Source organism: Zootoca vivipara, chromosome 1 (genome assembly GCF_963506605.1).
Source record: "Zootoca vivipara chromosome 1, rZooViv1.1, whole genome shotgun sequence".
Classification (NCBI taxonomy): Eukaryota; Metazoa; Chordata; class Lepidosauria; order Squamata; family Lacertidae; genus Zootoca; species Zootoca vivipara.
Genome location: NC_083276.1, coordinates 9,471,682 through 9,494,694, shown reverse-complemented (window position 1 = coordinate 9,494,694; position 23,013 = coordinate 9,471,682). Strand labels below are relative to the sequence as shown.

The 23,013-nt window shown below is 42.3% G+C and overlaps 1 protein-coding gene across 2 annotated transcripts; it reads left to right on the top strand.

The window, feature by feature from the left end:
- The first annotated feature begins 135 nt into the window (after positions 1–135).
- On the top strand, positions 136–22,315 carry SGPP1 (sphingosine-1-phosphate phosphatase 1). 2 transcript variants are annotated; one of them, XM_035104462.2, is made up of 4 exons: positions 136–263; positions 812–1,596; positions 16,402–16,491; positions 18,531–22,315. In XM_035104462.2, exons 2-4 carry the CDS (start codon positions 883–885, stop codon positions 19,080–19,082), a joined length of 1,356 nt encoding a protein of 451 aa, XP_034960353.2. In that variant the 5' UTR covers positions 136–263; positions 812–882; the 3' UTR covers positions 19,083–22,315. The 2 variants fall into 2 exon arrangements, with proteins under 2 accessions (XP_034960353.2, XP_060127398.1); XM_060271415.1 differs by having other exon boundaries at positions 144–263; positions 817–1,596.
- The last annotated feature ends 698 nt before the right edge of the window (positions 22,316–23,013 follow it).

The window sequence follows — 23,013 nt, the reverse complement described above, 5'->3', positions numbered from 1 at the left end:
CGCGCTCCCGATCTCTCCCCTCCCTCCCATCCTTGGCTGCTCCTTTCTCCTTCTCTCTCTTCCCTCGCGCCCACGTTCCAACCGCCTCTCCGGCGGGAGGGGTGAGAGGGGAACGAGGCCACTGCGCGTGCGCGCTCCGTCTGAGTGGCGGCGCCTCCTCGGGCGGCAGGCGGGACTTGGGCGCTGGAGCCGAGGGAGAGCGGAGAGGACCGGCGGACGGAGCGACGGACTGACGGCCGGGCGACGCCGGGACGGAATGACGGGTAGAGCAGCCCCGGCCGAGCGCCCCCTCCCCTCGACGCCCTCCGCGTCAGGGCCGCGCCTCCACCCCACATTTCTTCTCCCCCCCTCCCATTGCCTCTACCCCCCCTACCCCAACCCACCTCCCACCGAGGCGTTTCCCCAGCGCCTGAGGTAACCCCCGACCCCAAAGTCAGGGCCTCCCCCATCCCCACATCCTCAGCCCCACCGCCTGCCCTTCCATCCCCCCCATCCCCACTTTCCTTCACCTCGTGCAGCCAAAACCCCACTCATCTCCCTCTTTCTTCTCCCCCCCCCAGTTTCTATGGCTTTTTTTGGGGGGGAGGAGGCAGCCAAAGTCCTTTGGAGCAGGAGCCCCTCACAAGTCTAGCCCCCCCTCCTCTCCCGCACCCCCAGGGGATGAGCTCCCGACTTCTGCCCTAGACCCCCCCCAAACCTCCTTCTTCTTTTTTAAAAGGTTTATCTTTTTTAAAAATAGGTGCTTGTATGTATGTATGCATGATGTATGGCTGAAACCACTCTTGACGCTCTTCCAAATCCCCCCCCCCAGTGCAGCACCCCTGATTTTGGACTCGCCTTCCTAAGCCGACAGCTGCCTCCTCCTGGCCGGAGCCCTTCAGGATGTCCTCCTTGCGCCGCCTGGCCGCCTGCCTGCAGGATTCGGAGAAGGTCGCTGCTTTCCAGAGGCTCTGCGGCGTGCAAGCACCCCCAGAGTGGGGGGCTGCCCTCTCTCCCCCCCGGCCCCTGGAGCCCGGGGCCCTGGTGGCCAACGGGAGCTGCCCGCCCACCCAGCCAGATGGCGCCAGCGACGGGAGGTGCCGCTTCCAAGGCCCCTGCAGTGTGGGCGAGAAGGGTGACGTGTGGCACTCGAACGGGGTGCTCTCCGGGGGAGCCTGCAGTGGGGTGGAAGCCCAGATCAAGGCCCCAAAGAAAGAGGAGAAGCCTGGGCTCGGGGTTCCCAAAAAGCAGCCTCGTCGCAACTCTCTGACTGGGGAAATGCTATGCCAGGATTTCTCCATCCGCAGCCCCTTCCTCTATTACATGTTCAGCCTGGGCACGGAGCTGGGCAATGAGCTCTTCTACATCCTATTTTTCCCCTTCTGCATCTGGAACCTGGATGCTTGGCTGGGCAGGAGGCTCATCATCGTTTGGGTCTGGGTCATGTACCTGGGCCAGTGTACCAAGGATCTTATCCGCTGGCCGAGACCTGCATCCCCACCCGTGGTCAAGCTGGAGGTTTTCTACAACTCCGAGTACAGCATGCCCTCTACGCATGCCATGTCTGGCACTGCCATCCCAGTGACATTACTGTTGTTCAGCTATGGACGGTGGCAGGTAAGAGAGGCCTCTCCCCCCCCCCCCACGTGGTTTAAGGTGTTCAGTCAAGGTTGCTGTGTTATTGGTGGAACAGTCTGGTGGAAATACAAAATAGTACTCTTTAAAAAATCAATTTATTCAGTAAGTGTTATAAACAAAAGCATTGCTTTAAAAAATGATCCAGTACGTGTTTAGATAGTTGGGAGGCTTGATCTTTGTATAGTACTTCCAGGATCAGAATGCTGACAAACTTGGTGGGGTTTTTTCCCCCTCATGGGGACAGTATGCCCCACTGAGTTCCACAAACAGCAGGATCTCTTGTTAAAGTTTCATTTTGTTAACTGTGAGTTATTGTATCTTCTGGCACTGGGCATGCTTTTACTCTGTGGGAGTTAGGCTGGAAATCAGGTGATTTATATAGGCCACAGAAGGATTTCAAAATAGAAATATGTGTTTGAAGTCATTTCTATTTCTTCAGTTAGGAAAGTACCGGTAAATATACGTTCCACAAGGCCTATCTGTATTAGAATCTTATAGCCATTTACAGACTTGGGTAGACTAATAAAACACCCCAGCGTTCCTCCTACTTCCTCTAAATATCTCTAGTTTAGAACTACGTTGCTTGACTGACATGCAGTAACTGCTGATTTTAATTGTAGATGAAGGCCAGGGCCAGCTCTAGGTAGAGTCCCGGTGGCATAGGGCGCCGGGCCGGTAGGCAGGGTGCTGCGCGGCGAAGCCGTGCGGAAGCCATGCTGCGCCTTGTGAGGGCGGGGACGCCGGAGCGATCTCCGCCCCTCAGCGCCAGGGCGCGCGACCTGCTCAAGACTGCCCTGATGAAGGCTGCAGCCCTTTGCAAAATTACTTGGAAATAAACTGCCTTGAACTCCAATTAAATTCCTAGCTTAAAGAAGCCCTGATTTGAAACTGCAAATGGAGAGTGCAAATTTAACAGTGCTATCCTATGTAATTTTTTTGGATGTAAATCTCGCGTCCAGTAGGGCTTCTAGGTGAGTGTGCATTGGGTTGTATCCTGCTTCCAAGTAAACCGCTACATGAGTGCACTGCAAGTAGTTTGCAAACTTTTACTGTGGTGTCACTCCAGTCACCACTAACCACAGTCACATGAAACAGCCAGTGGCCCTGGATGAGAAAATTCACATATGTATCTGTGTCAAAAGATTGATTATTTTAGTCAGTTCACTGGTGCATGGATAAGCATCTGTTGCAGGTATGATTGTGTTTCCGGATGACATGCTTTTGCATCAGCTGATTTCCTTTAGGTTTTGAAGCTTTTGAGTTTCTGCCTCTATCAGAATGCACTACAAAATTTGCGCTTCATTTTTATGTTGCCTTTCATGCTATGGGTCCATAAAGTAACTGTAAATTATTGGTAACCATCTGCTAGAGTTGGCCAAGCCTGGGATGTACCAGCTGGAGAAGATCTTGAATAGAGATTATGCTGTTTTCTTGCTACTAATTGTGTCACAGTTCAGCCATCATGATGTTCCTTAAGCCCTTTGCACTCATGTTAGTTAATTTTCCCAAGGTTTTCTGTCTGGTGTATTCTGGTACTGTTAATATATATATAAGGTAAAGGTAAAGGGACCCCTGATCATTAGGTCCAGTCGTGACCGACTCTGGGGTTGCGCGCTCATCTCGCATTATTGGCCAAGGGAGCCGGCGTATAGCTTCCAGGTCATGTGGCCAGCATGAAAAAGCTGCTTCTGGCAAACAAGAGCAGCACATGGAAACGCCGTTTACCTTCCCGCTGTAGCGGTTCCTATTTATCTACTTGCATTTTGATGTGTTTTCGAACTGCTAGGTTGGCAGGAGCTGGGACCAAGCAACGGGAGCTCACCCCGTCACAGGGATTCGAACCGCCGACCTTCTGATCAGCAAGCCCTAGGCTCAGTGGTTTAACCACAGCGCCACCTGGGTCCCATATATATATATTAGTGTTTCCTTAAAAAAACACCTAGCACCCCTATTTGTGCTGGTCATATCCTGTTATCTAAGACAATAAGAAAATCAGTGAGTGATGAGTGAAAACATGCAAACCTATTGTGAAGAACTGTTCTGTGGAGGCTATTTCTTTCACAGATGTGCAACTCCCATAATATTGGTTAGTGTAAAAAACCCTCAAACCTTGCCCCTTCTTCCACCTGTGCTGCCCACCAGTTGTATACTATTTTGAGTAATTGGGTTTTCTACCCAGCTATAGTAGGATTATCCTGCACAGTATGCACAGTGAAAACAGTTTGAGAAATGTCCAGAATAAGGAAGGATCTGGATTATGGCAATTGGAATAGAAGGTACTGTGCTTTGATGCCACGTAATGCATTTTAAATTTATTTAATTACTTGGTTGTTTGCATTTATATAGCACCTTCTTTCCATCATGAAACCCAAGGTGACACACACATTGTTCCCAGGAGGTCTCCCATCTGGCAAATAGGTAAATTAAAGGGGCCCCTGACCCTCAGGTCCAGTCGTGTCCGACTCTGGGGTTGCGGCGCTCATCTCGCTCTATAGGCCGAGGGAGCCAGCGTTTGTCCGCAGACAGCTTCCAGGTCATGTGGCCAGCATGACAAAGCTGCTTCTGGCAAACCAGAGCAGCGCACGGAAACGCCGTTTACCTTCCCTATTTATCTACAGTACTTGCACTTTGATGTGCTTTCGAACTGCTAGGTGGGCAGGAGCTGGGACTGAGCAATGGGAGCTCACCCCATTGCAGGGATTCGAACTGCCGGCCTTCTGATCAGCAAGCCCTAGACTCTGTGGTTTAACCCACAGCACCACCTGGGTCCCTATATATGGCAAATATGGACCAGCAAAACTAAAATGTTTGTTCCGTTAAAGTGAATAAAGGATTTGGGTCGTTACGCTTCCCTAAACTGGACTGTCTGTTAATTTTGTCTAATCTTCCAGGGGAAATGCCCTTAAAGGGAGGGCTTTTTGATAGAAAGTGAAAGGTTTTAGTTTCAGATGATATCCTGACTAGTGTTTCCATTGTCCATGAGTACTTCATGAGGATTTCAAGCTGTGCAAGGAAAGGAGTGCATGTGAGACATTAAGCTGATGTGAGCAACCTTTAGAGAGGTGATTATGTTAACATTTATACAGTGCTAAATATATTCTAAGCACCATGTAGATAATAAAAGACAATATATTACCTACTGCAAGCTCACTATCGAATAGGCACAATAGAAGAGGAAAGCAAGCAGGTGCTCTTTTTCTGGCCAGTGGATGGGGCCAGATTGGTTTCTCCCTTCTGAATAGGTATGTTCTTTCGGAGAGCAGGGGTTGCAGCTCCTCACTGTTTACATATAATATAATATTAATATTATAATATTAATTCCCTCTATTTTCGAAGTCCAGGTGTAAGTGCTGTTGCTTGCATACCCAAATTGGCGCCACTCAAGCATAAGATGAAGATATCAACATACTTTGGGGAACTGCAAGGTTTACAGAAATACAAAACATTGTCAAGGAAAACACAGTAAGATTTTATTGCCAGTGATCCTTAACCCTACAAGTTAACTAATTTTTCATTTCTCTGCTGGGCAATTTAATGGATGCTGTAGATTGGCTTAAGCACAGTAAAAGGAAGTCAGCACTTGTGCTGATGAAAGCTGTCAAATTTATTGTTTTATTTATTATGGTAATTTATATCTCACCTTCTCTGCAGGGAGCTCGGAGTGGGGTATAAGTTTTTCTCCCTCCCCATACCATCCTCATAGCAACCATGTGAGGTAGGTTGGACTGAGAGATGGTGACTGGCCAGCTGCGCTATATGGGTGACTAGGGGTTTGAACCTGTGTCTCCCCTGTGCCAGTTCAACATGTTAAGCACTACACACTGCACTGCCACTATGAATAAAACGATCCTGCATTGGGCTACTCCAGTAATTTTTAGGGGATGTGTGCTTCTTAAACCTTTTTTTTTTCCCCTTTGCGTGTTTGAGGACTCCAGACAACTGAGCTCGTTCTTCTGAAAATGACATCATCATCATCACTTTTAATTTGTATACCGCCTTTCTATCATACAATACTTACAAGCTGAAGAAACAGAATCTAATGAAATCTAATGAAATACAAAACAACCTTATAACAATCTAATGCAATACAAAAATGTGATAATGAAATATATAGAAAATAGATTATTTTAAATGTAACGTTTTAAGAGTTTATTGATGACTACTTAAGTAGACAGTGATATCTTCTATTATTTAGCTGATCCTATTCTAAATTAGATAGAACTATAGAGGAAGTTTGTAGTCCCATGCAATAACTTGCCTGGCTCTAATGCCGATCTAGAGTTTATTCCCAGCTAGTCAGATTGGGTTTTCTCATTACATGTTGTTTTGCTCTATAACTCGGGTGTCAGCTGTGCTCATGTCTGCAATATGAACAGTTGGCACAAAAAAGTTGAAAGCACTTGGATTTAATTCCTGATTTTAATTTTTTTTAAAGTCTGACCCTGGGTCACAAACATTTGAGATGAAGTGTTTCCTTAAGAATACTTCTGAAACTATTGTTCTGTTATTAAAAGCTGTTGGCAGCAGCTCAGCCTAGAAAAAGAGGAACTCTTCAGGGAAGCTTTTCTTCAGTGCCTCCAATCAGGATTGCAAGAGGATGTAATACAAAACACACAAGGAATTTCCTAGCTACGAATGGTCTAATGGGCAACATGTTTGTTAAAAGGGGGGCTTGATGAAGAAACTTACAATTAGACTGTTTTCCACTTGAGCTCTCTTAGTCAAGATTTCTGTGAATGCTGCCAAATTGCAGCTTCCTGTTAAAATGTTTTAAAATGTTGATCTCAAACATAATTGAATAAAAAAGCAAATGCCGATAATCTTTTAAGTAACTGAGAGCTTGATCAAGAGAGCTTACTATGCATGATCAAGCTCTCTTTAGCACCTCAGCCCAGGACTAATTGCAGCCATCAGCAGCCATTAACAGCCATCTCCAGGTTTACCACTCCCATCAGCCCACCACCCATTCCCACCCACCCCCACCACCCTTTGTATATATATAGGGTCTGACACTTCTGTTTCTAGTGTATCTGAAGAAGTGTGCATGCACACGAAAGCTCATACCAAAATATAAACTTAGTTGGTCTTTAAGGTGCTACTGAAGGAATTTTTTTATTTTGCTAATGGATGTGTGTGTGCATGTTTCCTTTTCTGGTATATTCGTAACTGCAGTGGTTTCTACTTAAAGACAGAATAGTTACAGCAACTTGTTTCTGAGAATACAACAGTTGGGATTCACTACAAGCCCTGTCAGTGGAAGCCCTGTGCAAGCACTTCTGCTTATGCAACAGGGCTTTCCTCTCTCTGCTCCCCCATGTTCCCTAAATGTGGATTGGTGGTGGTGGGGAAGTTCAGGAGAACCTCCAGAGCATTGTGCGTGTGGAGCAGGGTTCAAGATTAGCAGGGCGCCAGGCGCCTTTTGCACCTAAAGATTCTCCATTTGCAAGCCCCTCAAAAAGTCTGGATGCCATTTTTTGTGCCTGGCTGACACTCAAGGATTACTGAAATGTATGTGCTTTGAAGCCTCAACATATATGTTAAGGATACACAATATGTTAAGGAGTTAAAAATAAAGAATAGAGTGTTTTGAAAACCAGTATTTTTATTGTCAACACCAAATTAAACATGTATTAACAATTTCTGCTAAAAATGTGATATTAACAATGTGTCACTTACATGAATTGCTTATCAAAATCCATGCTTATCAAAATAATAAATAAAAAGTGTTGTCAGGGGGGTAACTAGACATTCTGTTTTGGTGCCTACAACCTGGTCCCAGGAGCCATTTGACTCCTAGCTTTTCTATCCCATTTTCTAACACTGCTAGAATATGAAAGGTTCACAATACTACAAGATTCTTGCTCTCCCTGTCAGTCTGGGAAACAGTTGTTAAAAACATGCAGAAACAGGATGTGAAGTCTGTCAAGGTGTGAGAATGTTAGTGTTGGTGTAATACTATATGGAAATTAAAGTTTTTCCAGTTCTTATAGGTTACTGCAGTTAACAGGCAGGCTGTTTTGAATGTATGTTGGCTATATGTACTGCTTTATGCATACTGCTATGAGAGAGGTTCTATCAGTCTATTGTGGCAGTGTCAGATGAATCCTATGAGACTGCCATACTTTCACTCTAATTTATTTGGATAGCTATTTGCTGTTGTTAGTGATAAAATAAAAGAGTTGACAGGTGTATCACCTGAGGGCTTTCAGTGATCCAAGGTGCCGCATGGCTAGCTGGATCAGGTGACAAGGGGTAGACTAGAAGCAGTGAAGTATCTGGAAACAAGGGTGACTAGTTCAAAAATTCAAAATTAAAATGTTTTATCAAATATCACAGGAAGTAATCTTTTGCATCTTTGAAGCCAATGAAGTCATATGCAAGTTATAAGGAGTTGCTTTTTTTGTTTTGTTTAGGATATTGTACTCTTCCAAAGGTGAGGATGAGAATCCGACATTTGTCCTGTTTTAAAAGACACTGTTTTTCCCTTTGAAAAAATACATTTTTGTGGATAGGGGGAAAGGGTTCTATACACAAAACTAGCTTATAAAAGAGCCAAAGCACACATGAACATCACTAGGTAGCTGAGATGTCACTACCCTTTTTATATAATTCCTACTTTTTCTGGCTGCAACATTATGAAATAAGCAAAGCCATAGTATGCCCAAAACAGAAAAAATAGCCCCCTGAACTTAATACTAATAAAGATCCATACTACTGTACAGACCAAAATGCAAATACTAGCTGCATGACACAGGCTCACTTCTAGATTGGTGGTGGCCAACATTTTTAGTAAGTGTACCAGAAATGAAATCTAAAATAAGCAGTAGCGAAGTTTGGCTGTACACTACAAGTGCATATCTCAAGCCTGGAATGGTTTTGTGTCTAATCTACTGGACCAGGGAGCAGTAGCAGTACAATTTTGGGTGAGGCAGATAGGAATGTGGAGTTGACTTTATTCCAGAGCCAAGTTCATAGTCCATCCATGCTCTTTTCCAGGAGTGCCAGGACACCTTGTGCTGCTTATGATAACCATGCTACAAACAGTCTCCTACTGTTATGTCAGGAGGTTCTAGCTTCCTAGTGCCATTGTGAGGGCATTCTTGTGCAAAGAATGGGCAGGAAGGCAGTGCTGAGCCACCTCAGCGTCCTTCCCTGCAAATCATAGAATCATAGAGTTGGAAGAGACCACAAGGGCCATCCAGTCCAACCCCCTGCCAAGCAGGAAACACCATCAAAGCATTCCTGACAGATGGCTGTCAAGCCTCTGCTTAAAGACCTCCAAAGAAGGAGACTCCACCACACTCCTTGGCAGCAAATTCTACTGCCGAACAGCTCTTACTGTCAGGAAGTTCTTCCTAATGTTTAGGTGGAATTTTCTTTCTTGCTACACCCAATATGCCAGCAAGTTTGGAAAACTCAGCAATGGCCAGAGGATTGGAGAAGATCAGTCTACATCCCAATTCCAAAGAAGGGCAGTGCCAAAGAATGCTCCAACTACCGCACAATTGCGCTCATTTCACACGCTAGCAAGGTTATGCTTAAAATTCTACAAGGCAGGCTTAGGCAGTATGTGGACCGAGAACTCCCAGAAGTGCAAGCTGGATTTCGAAAGGGCAGAGGAACCAGAGACCAAATAGCAAACATGCGCTGGATTATGGAGAAAGCTAGAGAGTTCCAGAAAAACGTCTACTTCTGCTTCATTGACTATGCCAAAGCCTTTGACTGTGTCGACCACAGCAAACTATGGCAAGTTCTTAAAGAAATGGGAGTGCCTGATCACCTCATCTGTCTCCTGAGAAATCTCTATGTGGGACAAGAAGCTACAGTTAGAACTGGATATGGAACAACTGATTGGTTCAAAATTGGGAAAGGAGTACGACAAGGTTGTATATTGTCTCCCTGCTTATTTAACTTATATGCAGAATTCATCATGCGAAAGGCTGGACTAGATGAATCCCAAGCCGGAATTAAGATTGCCGGAAGAAATATCAACAACCTCAGATATGCAGATGACACAACCTTGATGGCAGAAAGCGAGGAGGAATTAAAGAACCTTTTAATGAGGGTGAAAGAGGAGAGCGCAAAATATGGTCTGAAGCTCAACATCAAAAAAACCAAGATCATGGCCACTGGTCCCATCACCTCCTGGCAAATAGAAGGGGAAGAAATGGAGGCAGTGAGAGATTTTACTTTCTTGGGCTCCTTGATCACTGCAGATGGTGACAGCAGTCACGAAATTAAAAGACGCCTGCTTCTTGGGAGAAAAGCAATGACAAACCTAGACAGCATCTTAAAAAGCAGAGACATCACTTTGCCGACAAAGGTCCGTATAGTTAAAGCTATGGTTTTCCCAGTAGTGATGTATGGAAGTGAGAGCTGGACCATAAAGAAGGCTGATCGTCGAAGAATTGATGCTTTTGAATTATGGTGCTGGAGGAGACTCTTGAGAGTCCCATGGACTGCTAGAAGATCAAACCTATCCATTCTTAAGGAAATCAGCCCTGAGTGCTCCCTGGAAGGACAGATCGTGAAGCTGAGGCTCCAATACTTTGGCCACCTCATGAGAAGAGAAGAATCCTTGGAAAAGACCCTGATGTTGGGAAAGATTGAGGGCACTAGGAGAAGGGGACGACAGAGGACAAGATGGTTGGACAGTGTTCTCGAAGCTACGAACATGAGTTTGACCAAACTGCGGGAGGCAGTGCAAGACAGGAGTGCCTGGCGTGCTATGGTCCATGGGGTCACGAAGAGTCGGACACGACTAAACGACTAAACAACAACAACAAGTTTGAATCCGTTGCTCCGTGTCCGCTTCTCTGGAGCAGCAGAAAACAACCTTTCTCCCTCCTCTATATGACATCCTTTTATATATTTGAACATGGTTATCATATCACCCCTTAACCTTCTCTTCTCCAGGCTAAACATACCCAGCTCCCTAAGCCGTTCCTCATAAGGCATCATTTCCAGGCCTTTGACCATTTTGGTTGCCCTCTTCTGGACACGTTCCAGCTTGTCAGTATCCTTCTTGAACTGTGGTGCCCAGAACTGGACACAGTACTCCAGGTGAGGTCTGACCAGAGCAGAATACAGTGGTACTATTACTTCCCTTGATCTAGATGCTATACTCCTATTGATGCAGCCCAGAATTGCATTGGCTTTTTTAGCTGCTGCATCACACTGCTGACTCATGTCAAGTTTGTGGTCTACCAAGACTCCTAGATCCTTTTCACATGTATTCCCTATAAATTTTGACCTGTGTTTTTACTGCAACCTGGGTCTAGAAATAGGTTCTGGTTTAGGAAACACGGCAGGGGGACAATAGGAGCGGATGAATCTTTTCCACACCAGCCAATTCTCCCTTGCAGGTGCCCTCCAGAGTCACTTCACCTCAGCAGACATAGGCTGGGGAGCGTGTACAGCTGAAGTAACATCTAACTCTTCCCTTGGATATCCCTTGTTCTCCTCACAAAATTTCAGCTTCCAGGGCTCCCTGGTTCAAGCAATGGCATGTACTGTAAAAAATTGCCTAACGAAAGCCACGTGAACATTGCAATAAACTGTCAGAACTGCAGTTTCTTTTTCAAATCCATCTTTAGAGAAATGGCTTCTGTAGAAACTGAAACTGTGGGGAACTGGCAGATACTTTTTATGTGACAGAGGAAATTAAATGATGAATGAAATGAAACCAAGGCTTGGAAACATGCCACATGTCCTGTGACAGCTTCCCTTTTGAGGCTTTGTAATGCACTATTACGGTATTCAGTGTTAGAATGGTGTTGCATGCATCCAGTCTTGTACAGTGCAGCAGCTACAATATTGTGGCTGACAAAAGCATTTGTGGCTCTTTGTGGGATATAATGTAATAGAGTTTGAGGACATGCAAAATACGTATTCTTTTGAAGTTTGGTTCGGGCCCCTTGTTTTACAACACTTGATAATAGACATCAGTGAAAACTGTTCCTAAATAGCTTGGAAGAATTCGGTATTTTTGTTCCTCTGTTCTGTAGACATCAACTTGGCAAAATAACATGGTTGGATAAAAACATAAAGATCTGGTATCATTGCAGCAAAAACAAAGCACAGGACAGCAGATGTTCCAGGAGTTGTCCTGTCTACAATTTACTTATATTTACTTATTTTTGAAAACCTCATTGGTGATCCATAGCATTTGCTGCTATCCTATTTGCAAGCCCCATGCAACACGGCAGGTCATTTCCAAGTTTAGGATCAGGCTGTTGTAGTTTTTCTCCCTGCAACATGTGTAGTTAGGGTGTAAGAAGTCTGAGAAAACTTAGGGTAACATTCACAGAATCGTAGAATTGTAGAATTGGATTGGATCCCTAAGGGTCATCTAGTCCAGCCTCAACTAGATCACACATGACAGGTGGCCATACAACGTCTGCTTTAAAAACCCCAAGGAAGGAGAGTCCACAACCTCCCAAAGGAGTCCATTCCACTGTCGAACAGCTCTTACTGTCAGAAAGTTCTTCCTGATGTTCAGTCGGAATCTCTTTTCTTGTAACTTGAATCCATTGGTTTGGGTCCTACCCTTCAGAGCAGGAGAAAACAAGCTTGCTGCAATTTCCATGTGACAACCTTTTAGATATTTGAAGATGGCTAAACTATCTCCTCTCTATCTCCTCTTTAACAGGTTAAACATACCCAGGTCCCTCAAACCTTTTTCATAAGGCCTGTTATTAGAAGTTTTCCCTATACTTGGATCCGCAGCCACTTCCTTTCTTTACTGGGATTTCAGTCTTAAGACATTTCTAGCTAATGAAGCTTTTGTGTGATAACTGTGCAGTTGTTATAGGCTTGTTGTAGACTGTCCATATGTCTTTCCCATGTTGATTGTTTTTACTGTTTATGTAAAGAATTACACAGAAATTCTGGTTTTGGCTTGCTGGCTGTATTGCCATAACAATAAACATATTCATGGTTGTGATCACGTCATGAACATTTTAATCTTTGAAGGCTCTGTGTTATATTAGAAGGTTGGGAGGTGTCATTCTGTGGAGATGTACAACCCATGAAGTTGGGAGACCTTGCAGGACACCTAGTTTGTCCCCTACTGCTTGGAGCAGGAAACCCAGAGTCCAGAGTATTTCCAGAAGATGACTTTCCAGCCTCTGCTTGAAGGCCTCCTATAGCATTGTCTTTAATAATAATAATAATAATAATAATAATAATAATAATAATAATATATCTGACTGGTCAAATAAGTCTTATTGTAATATTATTGCGTTACTCAAATCAACTTTCTCATAACTTAAGACCTTTATATCTAGTTATGCCTTCTGGGGCAGTACTGTAGAGAACAGATTTGCCCTTTACTTTATATGAAAACCTTTTCAGTCTTGGCCAGCTCTGGTTCCTGTGCTTTTCATTAGCCATTGTTTACAGTTCAGTATTGCATGGGCAGTGTCTGTCTTCCCCACTCAAGTGAGATAAGGTGGTTATAATTTCATTAGCGTAGTGGATAGTGTGCCTTAGTCTTCTGATAATCCGGCTTCAGAAAACCTTGCTAACAGGGAATAGAAAAGCAGATAAGGTGGGCAAGAAGAACAAATCTTTACAGGACTTTGTCTTAGTGTTCCCTTGGCTATTTTTTCTTGCAGTCTTTTTTTAAAGAAGCAAATATTTGAAGAAAAAAAAACAGTTTGCTGATATGTAATGCATATGGGGAAGAGGTTAGTGTTAACTGCTGTAATAAAGCTCATGATAAATACTTTATAGGTCCAATTAAGACATAATCCTTCTTAATTAACAAGCCATAGTTTTGTGACTGGGGGAGCCCGGTGGATTTGACTTCTATCTCAGGTTTGTGCGCTTCTGCTCCCCTCTCCTTGGAGTAGCATTTGCTAATGTGCTGTGGTGTTACCCTGTTGTAAACAGCTGCTAAACATAGTAAACTATTAAATTAGCTTTTAATCCTGGTTTTAACCTCTTGCAAACATAACAGTACGGCATAGTTCATCTTGATCAAGAATGGGAAGGTGAATATATGTGGCAAGGTAGATGAAAATCAGTGATATTTTTTTCAATTGACTTTTGAGTTTTCAATTGGCTCTATTATTTAAAGGGATTTTTAAAATTAAAAGTTGTAAATACTAAACATATCCTAATGATAAGTAATATCAAATGTGGATCTAAGCGTGTTAGTCCTACTGTGTATGTACATCTAAAGTTGTTGGTGCCTCTACCAGAGACATTGGGCAGGTTCACACAACACATTAAACCAAACCTTGGTTTACTGTGAGTGCACAAGTGAACATGGGAAGGCGCTTCCAGGTGCAGGCAGGTGCTTTGCTACTCATTGGAACGAGGTTTGACTTGGCATGTGGTCCTAGTTGGGACTCACAATGATTCTCTCCTCACTAATCATGAGCCGTAGGCAAGAACAAGCAGTCCACTAGGTGCATCAGTATGAGAGGGCTGTGATCAGTGGATTCCACCCCCACCCCCCCATGAAGGGTAAAGGGTTTTATAGGAAATCTCCTCTTATGTGACCTGGGGAAGTTGGTGAAACGCAGCACCCTTTGGACTGCAGCTGATTTCCAAACCACAGCTTGCCGCATGTAAGCTGAGTCACGTAGTGCTGCTATTTGGACTTTACCCAAAGACAGAGGTAGTAATTGATACTGTTGCCAAGTAGCACTTAATTTGTTTCATACATTTTGCCCACCACCTGATTTCTGGGTAGTAAATTTGAAAAATGTATACACGCTACATGTTTTCATTTCAAAATAGCCAATTACTGCTGTCCTAAAAGCCATTCCTCTCTGTGTTCTATATTGTCCATTCCTCTCTGTGTTCTATATTGTACAGAGAAGCAAGTGTCTGTTTGTTTTACATCCAATTAACATCTACAAAGCTGTGGGTAAATGAAAGAACGTTTTCTCTTTAGCTGGTGTCTTATAGAAAATACATTCCAAAGTTTAACCATAGGTTTGTTACAAGTGTGCTGATTGGGGGCCAGTATTGGATGGCAAGCCCAATTTGCCTGCTTAATCAGTAAAGGGGCTCTGGATTATGCCAATAACATACCGTAAATACTTGAGGCAAGTTGGATCTCTCTTTTTATGCTTTGCAGTGAGCAGTGCTGAAAAGTTTGATTCATTTTATTTCTACTGAGTGTATATTCACAGCAGTTTCCAAAATTTTATTCATGCTGGGCATGTTACTTGTCAAAAAATGTATAATATTTAGTTATTTCTGGCAACGTTAAATATTCTTGAAAAGAGTGACTCTAAGCAGAGGCTAAACCTAAATGAGTATCTTGCACTCATTTTTTGTGGAAGATTGATGCAAACAAATCCAAAAGATTCAAGGAGGTGTCTATAGTATAGAGCATGTAATTAAAATCACTCTTGCTGCTCGTGATGATGCAACTTTGGGCTATAGCTACACTATTCATTTTTATAGATTTGCACCCCTCCTGCAAACTGTCACTAGTATAGTCTAATAGATGCCATGGGAGTAATGTTGAAGTTCATAGTAAAACTGGATTCCTATCAGTACTAACTTGTAAATAATTTTGCTATGCTGTGTCATTGTAAATAATTTTGCTATGCTGTGCTATTGAATTTTATTACATATTTGATAAAAGTAAAAATAAAAAAGTTGATTAACTTGTTTGACCTCTTCCTAATCTTTTGTATTACAGTACCTTTCATTTTGATCACTTTATGTTTTTGTGGGTAGGATAAACGCAAACCAACACTGCGTTCTGTTCACCCGTTACCGTCTGTAAATAATTTCTGCTTGAAAGTTCACAGGAAATCTCGAAGAAGGATTCGTTATGTTCCTTTCCTTAAGACATAGCTTTGCCAAATTAGCTGAAAGAATACAATTTGTTATCCACAACTGTTTTATTCTCTGCCAAGAGTAGCAAAAACATGTGCACTTAGATATTTTGTTGTGGGTATTATAGGAAGCAGGTGAAAATTCTTACTTTACTTCTGCTTGTATTTTTTTTTAATGACTTACTTTTGTATCCTAGGGTTTTATTTTATTCATGCACCTGCGCTGATAAGCAAGTCACAGCTTCATGCTGTGTTAGGGGATTTGGACTTTGGTTGTTTTCCAGATTATGAAGCCAGACATTGCTTCATAATCTAGCCCAGTGGAAATAAAATGCTGCTACTAGAAATACAGTCCTTTTTTTTCTTGAGATGCCCAAATCATGTAACTTTACCTTTCCGGGGGCTAATTTGGCTGGTGCCCTCACTTAGATTTTCGGTATCTGAGGAAGTCTGTCCTGCTTTTTCACGCTGCTGTTTTAAATAAATGTGGCCCTTTTCAAAGTGTCATTTGCCATTTACACAATGACTGGCATTTCTAGCTGATATATGTGTGGTATTCTTGTATTTTACTGTTCTTACTGTAATTTGCATTGAAGCTATTCCTTCAGTAAGCAGGGTTTACATATTTTAAATAAATATTCCATTTCAAATGACTTTGGGATAATGGTCTTTTAAATATCTACCGGTAATTGTATTTTTATGGATATGAGGCAGGCACTGTGCTCTTTTCTGCTAAAAACATTTTTACTTAGACGAGCCTACCCAAATATCTAGAATGTGGATATGTTTTTAGTTTATTGCTGGTTTTAATTTTCTGAATGTTTTTAATGGATTTAACAAATAATTTTATTGTTTTGTTCTTTTTTGTAAACTGCTTTAAGGTGTTTTTTTAAAAAAAACAAGCAATATACTGTATTTTATGAAATTAAGTAAGTAAATAAATAACGCTCCAATGTCATCTCCCTTTTCCTCTCCTCAGTATCCTTTGGCATATGGACTGATTCTTGCCATCTGCTGGTGTTCTCTGGTTTGTTTTAGCCGAATATATATGGGAATGCATTCAATTCTGGTAAGATAAAGTTATGTCATTCATTCACACACATACACACACACACACACACACAGAGAGAGAGAGAGAGAGAGAGAGAGAGAGAGAGAGAGAGAGAGAGAGAGAGATTTAATGCAAGTGGTGTTTTAGGTTTTAACCTTCTGATGTGTTATTTTTAGAATGTATACACTGCCTTTCATTTCAGTAAGAATGCACATACTTTGAGCTGAGATGTGGGCCTCATTTGCAGTTCCAAGTGATCAAATTTGACTTCTTGGAAGATTAATCAAATTTCCAAGTACCATTGAAATAGTGCTATAGAAACAAAGCATGCATGTCAAATGCCCTGCTTAAAATAGGGATCAGCCACTGAAGGACCTTGACTCCTGAAAGGATGCAAAGAGCCTGGTATGTAATGGGGGCAAGGGCATTCAGATTTGCCAGTTGGGCTGCTTTAAGGACTGTGAGTCCTTGACCTGCTACTCCTGCTTGCTTAGAGTGTTGCTCCAGCAACACTAGCTGTTGACATGGGCCTTAGTCAGTGAGCATGTTGAGACATAATGCTAAATCATGAATGGAGGGGTTATGTGAATGAGCTTGCCCAAGCCTCGGGCTCATGCACTCCCTTCTTCTTTACTTGCATCTGCAGCAGAAAATAAACTTATGCATTTTTCAGCCATCTTTCTGAAGAGCCAAAAAAAGGCTGTATTGGGGCGGGGGCGGGGGGGCTTGAGTGGAAGCACCATGTTTTAGACAATACACTTTTAAAGTGCAACTTCCTTCTGGCACAGCAAAACAATCCCTTTTAAGTTAGGCCAGGCTACTTCTGTTGGAAATCTTAGATAAAAAGAGGAAAGATTCCCAAACCACGAACGTTGTTTCAGCTTGCACTTTTGTGTATGAGCAGCACATCTTGTCCATACATCTCCTTCCCCTCTTTGATCTGCCATCCACACAGTCTGAGCACTTGGCAGCTGTTCCCTAGGGTTCTGCATTTCTTCTGCCACTTCCCTGTTCTCCATTTGATATCTGGGGCTCTTGCTGGTTTCCTTCCTCAAACAAATAAACAAATAAAACCCACCCACACTTGGTACAACCACTTGAACAGAATTGAGCAAAAAAAAATGTATTCCGATAATGTAAGCATGAGAGAGTGAGGACATTGAAAAGGTTTATCTAAAAACCTAATAATCCAGATTGGGGATTCTGCATTCTAACTAGAGAATCCTCTTGCTTTGTATTCCCTCGTGGGGACCCTTTTTCAGCATAAGGGCAACCCTTCAAGGGCCAGAGACAAAAGTGAATGGAGCAACTAATGTAAATTTTATCTCTGTACAGTAGGCTGGCTTGCACACTAACTCACTAACTACAGTAGGCTGGCTTGCACACTAACATCTATTCCAACCCCCTGCAATGTAGGGATCTTTTGCCCAACGTGGGCCTCGAACGCACAACCTTGAGATTAAGAGTCGCATTATCTACCAACTTTAGCTATCCCAGCCGCATACCCCTCCCTGTCTTTTCATCCAGACACAGAAGAGGCATTATCAAAGTACAAGGATACATTCCAGCCAGGCAAAATTACTGAAAGCAAAGCCAGGGAGGAGTGTGACCTGGGGAGAATTCAGAAGGCTAAGTAGAGAGGACTGGAGGGCCACATTTGGCTTCTAGGCTAGAGGTTGCCATTCCTAATTTACATAGGCAATACCTTTTCATAGATGTGGAAATGCCCACCTGTGCACAGGGACAACAACTGGCATGCTGCCAGTCTCCTCTATTTCTGTATCTGGATGTACTGTATCTGCTAGCACCAAAAGCTTTCCCTCCAGAAAAGCAGCCAACAGTTCTGTGCTACAGGTGCATTTAGGGTGAACAACATCACTGCAAACTTGGGTGGTGATTTTGGCATCGCTGAAGCATTCCCCCTCCTTCCTTCCTTGTACCCATGTACTAAGACATTCTGGGGGGAAGGAAGTTTGAAAAGCACCTGTCCTATGAAACCACCATATTGTTAAAATAGAATTAATCTGTTGTCTCTCTCCCCACCCCCTTTACAACAGGATGTCATCGCTGGATTCTTTTACGCTCTTCTCATCTTAGCTGTCTTCCTTCCACTTGTGGACCTAGTTGACAGCTTCAACTTAACCTGCAAGTACGCGCCCCTAATTATCATCAGTCTCCATCTTGCCTTGGGGATTTTCTCCTTCACTCTTGACACTTGGAGCACCTCACGAGGAGACACTGCTCAGATCCTGGGCTGCGGTGCCGGCGTTGCGTGTGGCTCTCATGTTACCTACATGCTGAGCCTGACTCCGGATCCTTCGCCGGAGATGCTTCCCTTGCTGCCCCCGTCCCTCACCGTGACTCTCTTTGGAAAAGCCATGTTGCGTTTGCTGATTGGAGTGGTGATTCTGTTGCTAACAAAGTGGGCCATGAAGAAGGTCACCATCCCACTGGCCTGTAAAATCTTCCGCATCCCTTGTGACGATATTCGGCAGGCGCGGCAACGCATGGAGGTGGAGCTGCCTTATCGCTACTTCACCTATGGAATGGTGGGGTTCGCGCTGACTTTCTTGATTCCCTCCCTCTTTCGCGTCATGGGTCTGTCCTGATGCAGGTGTTTTTTCCTTGGCATGGGAAGGGAGGCAAGCAGCGGACATTGTGAGAGAAGGTGCACCGTTTGAGAAGCACAGAGATGCGCTTTTGTGCTGCCTCTGCTGAAATAGCACGGGGCAAGCAAAGAGGGCTCCAGTCTTCGATCATAGAGTTAAGAGACCTAGAAGCTTCAGGTCCCTGAGAAATGCCATGTCTAGTCTTACTGTTGTAACAAAATGTAAACTCTGTGTATGTGTATGCATATATACTGTCGATGCCTCAAACTTATAAACGTACCTCTCTCTTTATTTGGACATGTGTAAAACTGGTTATGTTTCTAGTTGATCCAAAAGTTTGATTTGTGGTCAGTTCAAGCCATTTCATACTAAGTTATTTGTTTCTTCGGACCACAAACTGCTCTGGTGGAAAAGCTTGTTACCTCAGCACTTCCAAATGTTTTGCGTAGGAAGGAAGCTGTTCTAATGGACCAAAATTTTAATGAGAGAACCTGGTATTTAAGAGTCTTTTCCATATTCTAAAACATCGTTAATTTGTCAATACAAACCAGTTACATTCAGGTACTGTATCCTTTTTTCTTTTTTTCTTTTTGCTTGATAATTGTGCCTTTCTGTTGCTAAATTAAAAAGCACCATATACTGTGATGTATATAAAAAAGCCCACAACTATTTTAAATTTTTACTGAATTAGGCAGATATTTTAAAATGTAACCAGCCACATAACTAAAAAAAATAAAAGATTTATCTTCTGTATTAAAAGTTTGAAAACCAATTGAACTGAAATTTACATTGGTGTTCGCTAGCTGTGAACCTGATGCTTACTTGCTTTTTATAGGTATTTTTAAAGTGCCGTGTATGCTGTTGGAAGAACATATATTTTTCTGCTGTCTTAATTTATAATATAGTTATGCTATATCCAAAAGAGAGAGAGAGTGCTGAAAATTACAAATTCGAACCATGTGTATGTTAGCGCCAAACAATTACTTCCGCATCATTTTCTTCAGACTCATTTCAGATTGATCAGCCTTCTTAATGCTGGCTTTGGAAGGAACCTGTACAAAACTTGCATATTATCAGTTAACTCTTGTTTTCCAAAAGTGTTAGATAGCAGCAATACAATGTCAAGAGTGATCACTTAAATGTGGCTGACTCTTCTGTGGAAGTTGGGTGCTTCATTATGGACGTTCTGTCTATAGTTGCGTTGCCCAATAGAGTTGGCACGCGGCCGAGTAGAACTATGGCAGGCTATTCTTCTGACAACTTACTGGCAGCAGTGTCTTCTGATGTGGCTTGCTGTCTCAAGGTTCTCTGGAGACAAGCCTGATATGCGATGCTTGGAGCTGCACAGAGAAAGACTGGGGAGAAGAGCATGTTTGCGGTCTCACAGACTTAAGTTGGATTTGCGTGAGCTAATAACTCACGAACACTGAAGCACTTTTAACTTGTTTATAGTGTGTACATTTAATATATGGGGGAAGACGTGTGATGACAGCAAGCCCTGCCTCAACCTACCTGTGCAGTTCTTATGCACGTGCAAACTATGCATTAATAAAATTACAGTAGCAGACCTCGACAACAGTGCACTTATCTCTTGTTGACATCCCTTTGCTGTTCATAGAAGAAGTCAGAGCACTGAATTATTTCCCTGTGACATTAATTTCATTTTGGCGCTGTGATTTTTTTAAAAAATTAAACTTTGCTTACGCAGTCCACACAACAATAGGTTATTTCCATCTTGACTACAATATGTGTTCTAACTTCCAGTTAACACAAAAAATTGCAGATACAGTAGCTGTGTTGGTCCATTAGAAAACACAATCATACAGTAATACTTTTGTTGGGACCAGGCCAAAATGTTTCATAATATTGTGAGCAATGTTTTGTGCGCTCTAAAACTCTTTCTCAGTCTGAATGTTGCACAAATCCAGGATGGGAGAAAAAGTTTGGGCATGAGATTTCCTAAAGACTGCATTTTATAACATTCTTAAGATGGAATGAGTTATGTAGCAGACATAATTTAGCCTCACTGGATGACAGATGGATTGCAGGAATTCTCCAGGCTGCTGGGACATGGAAGCAATTGTGGCAATTCCCCACTTTTTAGAAAATCTAACTCTGTTCCGAACCTTAATTTCAGACAAAGCATAGATGCTTTGCAGTCTTCCTGAAATGTCTATACAGAACCTTTAGCTTGAGAGAAGAAAAGCATTAACTGTCTTTTGTCCTGATTCCCTTGCAGACGAGAATTTGAAACAGGATCCTTTATTGTGAATGCAAATTCTGTTTTTATGAAAGACACTGTCTTTCTCTATAGTAGCTGCTGTAATTACTGGATTATATTCTGATACGCCCATTTGGAGATTGCTCCAAATGTACGTTACGATGAGGACCTGTTACCAATGGCCAAAATACTGATCTGGATTCAAAGAAGTTATTCAGCTAGTTTTATGAGCCTGAGAAGTTCTAATATGATGGATGATCAGCCGTTTGATGTGAATTGGGGCCAGATGCTCAGTGTCCAGATTTCCATAGAGCTAAAGCGGCTCTTTGAATCCTGACCACTGATTGTTTGCAAACCACTAATTATCATTTTAAATAGCTGCTGTTGGGGAATATTCACTTGGTACTGGTGCACTTTTAAAATCATTTGCTGCATTCCTATTCACACAGTGGGACTTCTGAGAAAATCTGCATAGAATTGCAGTCTTCATATAGTTATTTGTTGAATGTGCGTTGGAAGAAAACATTCAGAAGGCATTCACTAATTGTACAATTCTCTGTTTCACTTGACAGTTCCCAGCAATCAGTTGAGCAACAGATAAGCATTTGCTTTGCATCCTTGAATACTGCATTTAATCTTAAATGAAAGCACACCAGTGAGGGGAAGTAATGTTTATAGACATCTTTTTTTTGTTACAGTCACATTGACTTTTCTCCTCCAATAAATAATGTTAATGTAAGTACAGTAGTTGAAAGGGCTAAACAGGGAAGGACTGTTGCAAGTAGGATGCTTGCAATCTGTGGGATTAATTTTTCATGCTGTTTTAACAATTTAATGCAGAAAGAAATGGTTTTGTAGGAAGAGCTCATTTAATTGTGCACATACTAGTGTGCAAATCATGTTCTCCAAAGTTTAAAAAGCATGCACTGTAGTATATTCTACTGTTACTCTGTATATTTTTTTACACTGCCTGTAGTTCTCTTGAAATGAAATATCACGTCCAAATTTTAAATTTACGGTAGTCTGTATTATTATTCTGTTTAAGTTGGACTTGAAAGCACTAAACACAGATCACGAATCCATCTATATGATTTCAAAATAAAATGAAGTTCCAGAATCTGTTTTTTTAACTGCCTGGCTGTGTCCCAGTTTCAGTGGAGAGTGTAACAGAAAGGCACTCAGCTAAGCTTTCTAATGAAAAAATATGTGATCTGCAACCCAGTTCTGTGGTTATTACTATTTTTTCCCAGAGTTTCATAAAAATGTTTCCCCTTGAAAGCTTCTGTTGAACAATACATAAATGAAGAAGGTCAGTCAGTCAAGTTTATTGCTTATAGCCAAAGGCTGCTGCAATGTGTACAATGTCATTCAATAAAATATATACTAGTTTGATACAAAAACTTTAAACATTTACATTATCAAAACAACCTAATCTGCACAAAGCTATAGAAACTCCTTAATATACAAATTGACAATAAAATTTATAAGCTAAAATCACCGCGGGGCCACTAATATATTAAAAGTAATGTTAAATAATACAATAGACAATTATGTACAAAGCTTAGTGAGAAAGATACAGCTTGGTGTAGATGGGGTCAAATAAATTCATCTCCTTTACAGTTGATAGCTATCTCAGCTATATAATTTTTTCTGATTTCCCTGGTGGCAGTTGCAAAAAGTGCTACACGCCAGGTCACATACTTATCAATG

What these genes read in the sequence shown, in the direction of transcription:
- SGPP1 (XM_035104462.2), top strand. Translation starts at nt 883, where the DNA reads ATGTCCTCCTTGCGCCGCCTGGCCGCCTGCCTGCAGGATTCGGAGAAG. An exon ending in TCAGCTATGGACGGTGGCAG is followed by an intron (nt 1,597 to 16,401) that starts GTAAGAGAGGCC and finishes TCCTCTCCTCAG; the next exon opens with TATCCTTTGGCATATGGACT. An exon ending in TGGGAATGCATTCAATTCTG is followed by an intron (nt 16,492 to 18,530) that starts GTAAGATAAAGT and finishes CCTTTACAACAG; the next exon opens with GATGTCATCGCTGGATTCTT.